The sequence below is a fragment of the Triturus cristatus genome, chromosome 2_2 (assembly GCF_964204655.1).
Source record: "Triturus cristatus chromosome 2_2, aTriCri1.1, whole genome shotgun sequence".
Taxonomy (NCBI): domain Eukaryota; kingdom Metazoa; phylum Chordata; class Amphibia; order Caudata; family Salamandridae; genus Triturus; species Triturus cristatus.
Window position 1 is genome coordinate 916,043,439 of NC_140582.1, and position 11,369 is coordinate 916,054,807.

Below are 11,369 nucleotides of genomic sequence, written 5' to 3' on the forward strand. Positions count from 1 at the left end.
CTCCACAGCTGCCTTATTCTGATGTCTGCAGTTATCAGTGCTCACATTGACGTGGCGGCCCCCAGTGCAGAACAAAGAGGCTCTCAGCATGGCAAACAGCTACATTACTGAGGGTGGCAATTGTACAGTCAGTAGTGACAGGTAAGTCACTGTGAAGAAGTCCAGTAATGACACTGGGCTTCTCCATCTCTAGAGTGAGATATATCTGCTCCATGCCCTCAACTTCCATCATTTCTGCTCCTGTAGTCTCTTCCCATGACTTATCTGCCTCAGTGCTGTACGCCATCATCCTATATACTATCTTTTCTCTCTAGCACCATCCTGCTCTTGCCCAATGTCCTGTTTTACCTTTATAGGCCCTGGCCCCATATCTTTGCCCACTTAGATCTGTGCCATCTCTTCTCTCTCTTTTCTTGTGCTGTTTTTGCCTGTCATTCTGTTCTGCTCCATTGCTCAGCTTGGTAAACACTTGTATGTGTTATGGTCTTATGCATTATGTGTGACACTCAAAATGTCCCACATAAGGCAGGAAATGTAAAACACATGCACGCTGAAAACATGAAAATGTTACATATAGGCAAACTGAAAACTTGGCAGCAATGGGTGGAGTGTACAATCATTTGCTGGTCTTTTCAGTTCAGCCCTGCCAAGTACCATGCATACGGTTTTATACTAACTTATTTCAGTGTGTTGGTCCGCATCAATGCACTCAAATGCAAAGTCACACATTATAGTGTGTCCTTGTTAAGTAAGGATCTTCACCAATAGAGGTTTTCATTCCCTTTATTCACAAACTCAGAACCAGCATCAGCAACGCGACTGTCTTCTTCAACCACCTTCCCCGCAGTGCCAACCACCCCACATCCCCAACATTCCAATTTCCACATTCCGATGCCTGCCTATTGAGGATTCTACCCCTGAAAACATTCCCATGGCAACAAGCCATAAACAAAACAAAGCTTCTCCCGTTAATTTGAAAAAAAAAAAGAAAAATACATTCCCCATAAAAAAACAAGTAAATATGTCACAACAATATGAGAACATAGACAATGGAAAATTCCTACAGTTAAGGGATTATCTATACAACATTAGACACCATTGTAACAAAATCATCAAGGTATCTAGGTTGCACAACAGGTCTTCCCGTCCTAGAAGTCCTAGCCTCTGTGCTTGGTAATCCCTTTCCTCCGGGTTTCTCCAAAGTCCCTGTACTGGAATCTTGACAACTCCTAGATAATGTTGTATCCCTACCTTCACTCGTGAAACTTTTGAGATTTGTATCAACAAGTACCATTTCTGGATCTATATCCTCAATCCAATCATACCTCCTGGCCATCAATTCATGTTCCCTCCTTTTACTATGCTCATTATTGCTAATACCCTCCTTACATTTTGACAATTTTTTTGCATGCGTGACCTTGCCATCACTTAGCAATGCTGAGTTACACAAACTTTTCTCCACCCTCAATGGTTCTGAAAATGTACTCTCCCCTTTCCAACCATTGTGCCTTTTTTACCCTCACAAAATCTCTAACGCTCAAATTAACTTCTTTCACTCCATATAAGGAATTGTACCTTTGTTTATGTCTCACCTAGTTCATCTGTGGAAATGTGTAATATTTTACTTAGCATAAGCGACAGGTGGTGTCCATTTTGTTTCCTTCGTAATCCTCCCGTCCTCTGCTGCTCATCTTTTCACTCTGCTTGTGTTATCTATTTTAGTTGACTTCCTGACTCACCTGGTCTCAGATGTTAACTGTCGACCATTTACTGGTGCCTTAAGAATTCCTGCTCTCCCTCCCACTTTGCTGACCAGGTAGTTATTCATCTGCCCTTGTTTGCTGATAACTATTTCTAAAAACATGATTTCCTATTTCTATTCACATGCTTACATTGCAGAAAACCAGTATAAAAGGGACGACGGTTTGTGAATTCAGTGCACTACCTCCTTGAGAGTGCTGTGTGGACGTGGTCCCACTCATGAGTGATTAATAAACTTGTTATTTATTCCAACTCCAGTGCCGATCTTTATATTGTTGGTCTCTGGACCCATGGACAAGAGGGTGACCCTGCACCAGTGTGTTCACTTTTAGGCACATTTCCACAGTTGGCGCCCAACGTTGGCCCCATCGGAGACGCGGCCGTCCGAAGGAGTGGTCTCGACAGAGGATTAAAATATTGCTGAGGAAGCGTACTGCACGAGGAGACCTTTGTCTTTGCAGGCCAACATGACTTTTTCAGTTTTCCCGATTTGATCCCTCAGGTGGTGGCCGGTCTCGAATGGGGTTTTCTTTGGCATAATTTTGAAGTGACCATTAGGTCCACCAGAGAATGGCAGGTGGGAGTTGGAGACTTCTTTTTGGTAAGGTCGCTGAAGTGGCACTCTTGATTTGTTTGGCCTGGGCTTTTTGTTTGTATTTGTTATTAAATCTTTGCAAAGTTTGAAGGCAATAATGTGGAGATTTTTCTCCTTTTGGAATATTTGTTTGGAGTAGTAATATTTTACACAATACTTGTAAAACATGCCTGTTCTCAGCACACTCCGTAGGTGGTGTTGCTGCTCTGGTGGTACCAAAGTAAGCTTGGAACAATGTCAGCCGGCTCCCCCAGAAGGGACACCTAATAGAAACATGTATGTCAAATATGGTATTTCTTCCATAATGTACAGTCCACTGTGGAACAAATACACAAAGAAAGATTCCGATCTGCAATGGCCAGTGAATGGGTCATTCGATTTTAAAAAGGTTCAATATGTAGAGCAGTGTTTATTTAAAAGAGGAAGTCAACAGGATATGTTTGATTGTGTGTGTATGTGGGAGAAAGAAGTGCGAGAGAGAGCGAAGAGAGCAGAAGCTATAGCAGAAAAAGAACAACGAAAAACGATATATCTAAAAGCACTAGAATTAAAAAATAAAGAAGGAAAAATAGAAAAAGAAGATAGGGAACGTCGATTAGAGGTAAATGGCCAGTATCCTATTAGGCGCCCTCTCTATTCCCTACTTGATACGTCTAAGGATGATTGCATCCTATTAGAACGCCCCCCACCCCGTATAAACTTCCCACTCCAAGTGCCCCTGATGAGGTTTCTGACAACAAGCACTTGTCTTCAGATGACAAAGAACAAGATAAACAAGATGGGCGACAGACTCGCTCTACTTTGACTAAAGCAGAAAAAGATAAATTAAAAACCGCTGCTAGGGAGGAGGCTCGCCGGCCTCCCGCTACATCGCTCATTGTAACTATGGTTCAACAGTGGAAAAATACAGAGCAATTTTATTTTGGAGAAAAATTCGCTTGGGAGGTAATATTTGATTATAGACAAATTTCTCAGGAATTAGAGCCAGCTGATATAAATACTGATTATAAACGATTAACAGAGGGGACTTTTCCATTTTCTGACCTATCTGATATGATTAGACGAGTGGTTAAAATACGAGACGTAACATTGCATTTACGAAAGGAGCAAGAATTAGCTAGAAAACAGAGAGGTATAGAAGCAGTTCAAACTCAAGTACAGAACAAGGATGCTCCGGTAGATGAGGTTGCACCCAGTAGTAGTATTGTTACTGTGAAACCAATGCGTGAAGCTGCACCCCTGTATGTTCCCCCAAAGGGTGTGGGAACCAATGATGATAAAACTTTGGATGATGCAAAGGGATATTTTATATATAATTGGGTTTACACTCCTTGGAGTAGAGCTGACGTGATAGCTCTTAAAGCTGCTTTGCCCGATCCCCGGAAAAATCCTGCCACCTTCTATGAGGAGGTGGAAGGAGCCATTAGCTCCTACACTATGACCTTGCCAGATATTGATATGTTCTTTGGGCTTATTTTGCCTCCTGATATGTGGAGAACGATACGTAAAATAGATGACAATGTAGCATATGGTGATACCTGGGAACATTTAGAACAAATAGATGCGGCAAGGGAGCCTGCGCAGAAACCTCAGAAGGAGACATTAGATCTTCCTAAAGCTATTGTGACTAAGTTAAAGACTCTCATACCCCCTAAGAAAATAGATTGGACTACATTAGCATCCTGTAAACAGAAAAAGGATGAGTTAGTTTCTGAATTCTTTTCAAGGTTTCAGGAAACATGCCATGATTTTAGTGGTCAGTTATTGGCCGATGAGAAGGGTAAGCATTTGTTTGTTGACAAATTTGTCGCTAATATATTACCAGAAATAGCCAGTCGCTTAAAGGCCAGCGAGAGTTCTTGGACCACGTCTTCCCCAGTTTCCCTTTTGACTATGGCCCAATATTAAGAACGATAGGAACAGGAAGCGAAAGTCAGGGAGCATAAGAAGGTTAAAGAATTAAAGACAAAAGTTATGCTGGCTCTGCCACCATTTAGGGAAGGTGGAAGAGGCGGACGTGCAATGTATACACCTAGGGTGCCCCCTCTCCCTTAAGCAAATTTGTCCCCTGATCAGTGTGCTTTTGGTAAAGAGACTGGGCATTGGCGTTCTGAGTGCCCTCTTTTGTGAGGTTAGCAGTACCAGCGGGGAAGGGGAAGTATGAGAGGATACCCAGGGAATTCAGGAAGAAGGGGAGGTACAGGAGCTCGCCCCAGATTTTAGGCAGCTGAACAAGGACCAAATTACTCTAATACTTTTGTTGTACGAAATCAATATCAAATGTCTGATTATTCTGCTGATGCCATTGCGGATTCCGATTAGGCACAGGGATGCCAAGAATGGGGCAAGGAACAGGTTGAGGTGCCAGTAGATCAAATGGGTCCCTATGTTGACGCAAACGTCTTGGGATCTACTGATCGGTTTCTGGTTGATACAGGGGCTATCCGTAGTGCTCTGTCTATAAAATTGGTTCCTAGGGCTCCCCTGTCCAGCATAATGATAACATTGATAGGATTCGATGGAGTACCTACACCTAGCCCACTTTTACCGCCACTTGAATTCAGACTTGATAAATTCACTGCAGCATGTCCATTTTTGCTTTCCCCCAACACGCCGGACAACATTGTGGGTCTCGATATGCTAAAATATTTTCGTGCTACAAAACGTTGTTCTCCGGAAGGTGTGTGTGTTATTTTAAATAACAATTATCTAATGCTTCAGAGCTCCTGTCTTATCAATGAGGATGCCGCTCTGGCGTCCTTACCTAGTGTGAAGAAGGAACACTGTTATTGTTATCACTTCTTGCCTCCCATCAACACAAAGCCTCGCGAAATAAATTGCAATATTGTAGACAGCAGGTTACCTAGTTAGGTCACCTCCTGTCTAAGGAGGGACGTGCACTCACACCAGACCACATTCAGACCATTCTAGACACTCCTGTACCCCGCACTTAGAAGGATGTTCGTGCACTGATTGCCCTCACTTCTTTTTGTAGGCAGTTTTTCACACATTATTAAACCTTTGTTGGCCCTTTTGAGTAAAGACACTCCGATGCGCCTCCCATGGACTTCTGAGTGCAAGAGCGCCTTCCAAAAGTTACGCCAAGCACTTTGTTCTGCACCAGTATTAGGTACACCAGACTTGTTGATGAGTGACTATTTGACCCAGTTAACTGACAGCTTGTCTTCTATTTATCAGCAGGTGCAGGAAGCTCTTCCTTCGTGCGCCTTGCTGTGCTGACAGATCATCACGACATTTTGGTCACTGAGAAAGGACGAGCTGTCTCACCTGAAAGACTTGAGGAAGTCTTCCCGGACCACAAGATCCCTGGTGTATCTAGATACCTGCTTCGATCCAGGAAGAAAGACACTTCATCACAGAAAGAGACCGTTTGAGCCACTGTCCTGGGTGGTTAAAGACTGACTACAAAGGGGGGTAGCTTATTAGTTACTACTTGTCTCAATGAAGAAACCAACACCTGCCCAGGACCTTAGGGCACAATCTATTTTGTTGTTTGCCGATGAAAATGAGCTTGCCTAAGAAGAAGGAGATCGCTGCGACAACGTGCAACGGCTATACAATCTGCATCCTTGGTCTGACTTTGACTGCTGCCATCATCGCTACTGTAATGTGGGAAGTGGAGGAAGTAATGCCTGGAGCCTCCTTACCCAACATTACTGTTACATCACTTGCTGCGAAAGAGCACCATCATTTTTATTTGCTGCAACATGAACAGTGATACCGGCAAATTCTGAGAAACAATTTATTTCTTCAAATGTTGCATCAGACACACCAGCTAAGCAATGCTACGAACTGTTGGGTTTGTGGCAAGATTCCTCTTCATCAGAACATATAAGGCATCCCGCTGTCACCGCTGCCATTCTCTCACAAATGGCTCATGCCCAGCTTGGTTCAAACTTCTATATGCCTCTAACGAACAAAGTCTGTTACCCCAACGGAGATGGGGACCCACAAGCAAAAGGGACTGCTTTAGAAATGGAAGAATATAGTAAAGGAAGTGCAACAACAAACTATGTGTATCCAAATTCTAGGTCGGCTACAGGAAATGAACCCCTTGTTAGCTCTGTTGCCATGACCACTGGCCGCCTTTGAGTACAAAGTACAGGCGATGTACCAGTGGGCCACAGTAATTGTACTACAGTGTTGCAGATGTCTACGAGAGGCCGAAGCAGCTTCCTTGCATCACGTCACACTTATTTTGTTTGTGGAACTAAGGCATACTACTTCCTACATCCAGGCTGGTCTGGTACCGGTTACATAGCCTTCCTCCTACCACCTGTGTTTTTAGCTCCCCCAACCTACCATCAAGATTTGCAATTGTTCGATCACCATGTTGGTAGTAGGGGAAAACGTGCAATCGATGTCTCTGTAGTCGACCAGAGACCACATGGGAACAATATAGATAGGCTTTCCTGTTTTCAGTTTCTATTTGTGGTCACAAACTAAAAGTAAAGCTTTGAGAAGTGGTCAATCCATTCCTCTATAAATGGGCTATTGTTTGGATTTCGGAGTTTTTATTGTTTTTCTTAAAGCGCTCTGATTAGGCGAATGCTGCTTTATGCAAAACAAAGATCTGCAAAGTCTTCAAACACATGCACCAATAATAGCAAAGGCTTTCTCCAGCCCTAGCAACATCACCCGAGCATGAAAACTGGGAATGGCACGCACTCCGTTAAATCAGCTGTTGTGGGTGAGAGAGCAATTACAACTCGGAATATACCAATCTGAATTACAAGAATAAATGCCGTCTTTCGAGGTCATGTCAGAGGCCTCCCTGGTTGTGTAATACATCGGTTTAATTGAGAATCGCTTCAGTCCCTTGTGTTGCAAAACACAAAATCACCAGATAAAACGAATAGACAGCATTCCCACATGCCCGCCTACTGCGACTGAATGAAAGGGTTTGTTAACAAACATAAGGATTTAGGCTCAACAGCTCCTTTGATTTCTGCTGATATGACTGAAAGCGATGCAATTCTGAAGTGTCCAGGCTGCAGGGAAGCAACGCTCCTCCCGGCAAAAAGAAAGGCAGAAGCAAAAGCTGTCATTTTCAGAAGTGAAAATCGTGTGTAAATACTTTCTTGTTATCCAACACCAAGTCGCCTCGGTAACAAAAGCCCCGCTAAAAATATTTATCTTGTGTGCACTATTTATTATTTTGTTGAGTAATTGTGAGAAAATGTTTCTCTTTTTAAGGAGGTACAATTAAATAATTTGACTCAGGTACGGACACTGCATTAAAACGTTGGAAGAAACGTCCATTATAGCACCTTAACTAGCTCAGAACAAAACATTCTTCAGTCACACGCCCTGCATTCTTTCCATTAGGAAAAGCCCTCTCCCCGGTCTCCCCCTGAAAGAAGGAAAACAGGCAGGAAGATCGGCAAGAATGTGAAAAGAAAAGCATCAGATAAATCATCTTCCTCAACTCACAAACCAACAAATAAATAAGCTGCGAGGGGTTAGGGACGGAAAGCGATGCTATTCTGAAATGTCCAGGCTGCAGGGAAGCAAGGCTCCACTTGCAAAATAAAAAAAATGAAAAACAAGACAAGCCCGGCGGAGCGTGGGCGCGAGCGCTTGGGGCGGGGGAGGTGGTTTCTAGGTGGTGTAGGCATTTGTATTTGTTTGCCGTTTGTTGGAGTAAGGTGTTGAGGTGTAGTGTCTGCAAGCCAAGTGGATGTGTGTATGAGCTAGTTGCCACAATATGCTATGCATTGCTTTCTATACGGATTTAAAGTGTGCCAGTGTATGAATGACTTGCAGAAGTATATTAAGTATGCAGGAGTAGGATTCAGTGCGGGGTGCAGTGAGTGTGTGTGTGTCAGTGTGCTATGGACAGTGCTTCAGATGTGTCAGTCTGATGGTTCAAGAGAACGAACAGTGGGGCTCTTGGTGTGTTGGTTTCACAACGGTAGTTTCTTAGAAATCTGATTTGGGTGCTACACAAATGTGTATCTGTTTATTTTGTTAATAAATAACAGAAATTAGTGCTACTCCGGAGCACTAATTTGTAGAGCTTCCTTGCGGCCATTTCAGACATCTTAACACATGGATACATTTTCAAAAGTAACGGGGAGAGCACGCATATAATGTGCTTATCCACAAGCAGTGAAGGCTACAGAATTCGCACAGGCCTCCTTTATTGCCATAATCACTCTTCCTTATCAGCCCTATCAGTGCCCACATGCAACAGTCAGACGTTTAGGCTCATGTTTCAGGGAAATTCTTGCAGCTGAAAACAGAGTACACATCTAGCATTTGATTGAAATGGCTCCCGTGAAACATCCATGGAGAGGGCTACAACAATAAAACCTGGTAGAGAGCTTTATCTAATGACCAGACTGGACTTGCATTTATTTTATTTTCAGCTATGAGGCATGTCTGTGGCCTGTTATCTTGGTGCCAAGTCTGATTCCGGGGCGAAGTGCACGCAATTTCTGTGGAAAAACGGCGCCCCCTTTAAATCGGCTGCTCTGTGCTGTGGACTGAGGGAAGAGTTGGATGTGCTGAGCTGGGAGTGAGCAGAGAGTGTTTCCAAGGGGTCAGTGATCGGGACTGGCCAGAAACAGACCCGTTCTTGTAATTTGAAGTGCGCCCGAGTTTTTATTTATAAAGCTTTATATAGCGCTGGCGAGACCCGTGGGTATCAGAGCGCTTTGCAAACAAATAAAAGAGGGTGCGAAATGAAAGCACAAGGACAGACGAAAACTCAAGCAAATGTTACACTTTAAATGTACTTGTGCTGCCTTTCACCATCACATTTCCCTAACTACGAAAGAGAAGAAAACAAAACAAGTGTATAACAAGCAATGGCCGAATGTGAAAGTAATTAGGCCTAATAAATAATTTGACTCAGGTACGGACACTGCATTAAAACGTTGGAAGAAACGTCCATTATAGCACCTTAACTAGCTCAGAACAAAACATTCTTCAGTCACACGCCCTGCATTCTTTCCATTAGGAAAAGCCCTCTCCCCGGTCTCCCCCTGAAAGAAGGAAAACAGGCAGGAAGATCGGCAAGAATGTGAAAAGAAAAGCATCAGATAGATCATCTTCCTCAACTCACAAACCAACAAATAAATAAGCTGCGAGGGGTTAAGGACGGAAAGCGATGCTATTCTGAAATGTCCAGGCTGCAGGGAAGCAAGGCTCCACTTGCAAAATAAACGAGGGTAAAGAGAATGTCTCCGTGAGCCTTATGCTCGGCTGGCGCCTCGGGCATGTTTACTACGGGAGCACATGGGAATGCAAAGCCATTAATCAAGCAGGATGGCTCTGTCTCCCTTCACGCCCAGGGAGGAGGGAGATGCGAACAGAGCATCAAAGGGCTGGGTGAGAAGGGAGGGGGGAATGCAAGGGTCAAAGCTGCCAAAGTGAAAGTAATCGAGCAGAGCATCAAAGGGCTGGGTGAGAAGGGAGGGGGGAATTCAATGAGCAGAGGAGCAGCTGTGCACGTGCATGTGATCGTGCACTCAAGGTTTAGGCCAGCCAAAAGACTGTGGGTAGCACTTTGAAAATCCCACATATAAAATGTCTCTTCGAGCCTTTGGCTCGCGAGACCTAAAGATCTGCTCACACCTCAGTCATTGCGGCCACGGCTCACCAGCTGCCGCAGGCTCGCCTCGCAAAAAGTAGGTGCCAGATTGACAGGTATCTCCTAGGCTAGTTAAGTTGTTAATGCTAATATGGAGTTTCTCTTTGCGCAAATGGTTGTAATGTGTGATATTTGTATATTTCCCTCGTCTTCATTGCTTCATTTGGCTTGCGAGCAACTCGTTGAAATGTCCCTAATAACACTGAAATTATGAAAATGTCACACATTGCAATCTGAAACCTTGGCAAATATGCCAGTTAAACATCAGGCCCTCGAGACGGGATATTTGGTACACAAAGCACGGCATCTAGTATCCATTGAATTATTCATATGACCGGAGATTCTTCTAACCAATGACTTGTAAAACCGGTACCCTGCCCCTGCCAAGATGCGAGAAGACCCTACACACAACCAGCAAGTCAAGTTCAGACGGGGCAGTGGTCTACTGCGGTGAAGGGCGGGGTTCGTTGGCCACACTGCGGAAAAATGTGTATTGCCCTTCTAGATCCATATGGTACAACCATTTTGAAAATAAGCACTTTCCACATTTTTCAAAGCGCTGTTACTTAATAAACAACATGAGAATTGTAACCCCGCAATGCACAACCAACCAATTTGTAGTTTAAAAAAATAAACTGGTCGGCGAAATTCGTCGTAGTGTAAACCATTTTAATTGTACGACTAGTATTTACCTACAGACACCAGATTATTTTGGGCAACCAAATATATCACCGCGCACAAACGAAACGGGTGGCCAAAAAGAAGAATGAACTGCTGTGATTTCATTTACATTAGCTACAACATTCTCCCTCCCAAGATGGCCGCCAGCTTCGCGACGTACATTTGCAACCGCACGTAGAAGTCCTCTTTTTATTGACATGATTAGCGCTGTTCAGCATGGCCACCCCACTGGTTGTATCACCTAGGCTTACCTGTGCCTGTCTCTCCAGTCTGTTGCAGAGGCCAGTACCATGCAACCTTTGCACAATCTGTGCAATGGCTACCGAAAGCTCTGTGTCCTGGTCCAACATCTTCTCTTCTGTAGTGGTGAGGCGAAAGGCCCCTTTGTGTTTATTCTGCCGCAGTACGAGCTTGCGGTGCTCTCATCATTACCGGTTACCAGGCAACTGCAAATCTAACACTGACCGCTCCGACCAGGAACATCAGCTCGCTTCTTACGTTCCTATGTTCTCAAGGTTCCGCCCGCAAACATGTTAGTCTCCTAAACGATTTAAAAAACAAAATCCCTGTTTGGTAAACTCCAGTTTGCCAGTTATAAATTCATTTTACTAAATCTGGCTAGTACAATAACGGCTCTTGCTGCAATAACTAACTTTTATTAAGATAATTCAATTAACCAAACCATTTTAAGATGTTTTTCTAATAAACAGTACT

General features: G+C 43.8%; 1 protein-coding gene across 1 annotated transcript in view; it reads right to left on the reverse strand.

The window, feature by feature from the left end:
* Window positions 1-11,120, reverse strand: part of TBC1D19 (TBC1 domain family member 19) — a 1,311,239-nt gene extending 1,300,119 nt beyond the window's left edge. Inside the window, exon 1 of the mRNA XM_085643323.1 lies at window positions 10,907-11,120. Coding sequence (XP_085499449.1) covers window positions 10,907-11,005 — 99 coding nt within the window. The 5' untranslated portion in view covers window positions 11,006-11,120. The remainder of the gene's footprint in view (window positions 1-10,906) is intronic.
* Window positions 11,121-11,369: the final 249 nt, after the last annotated feature.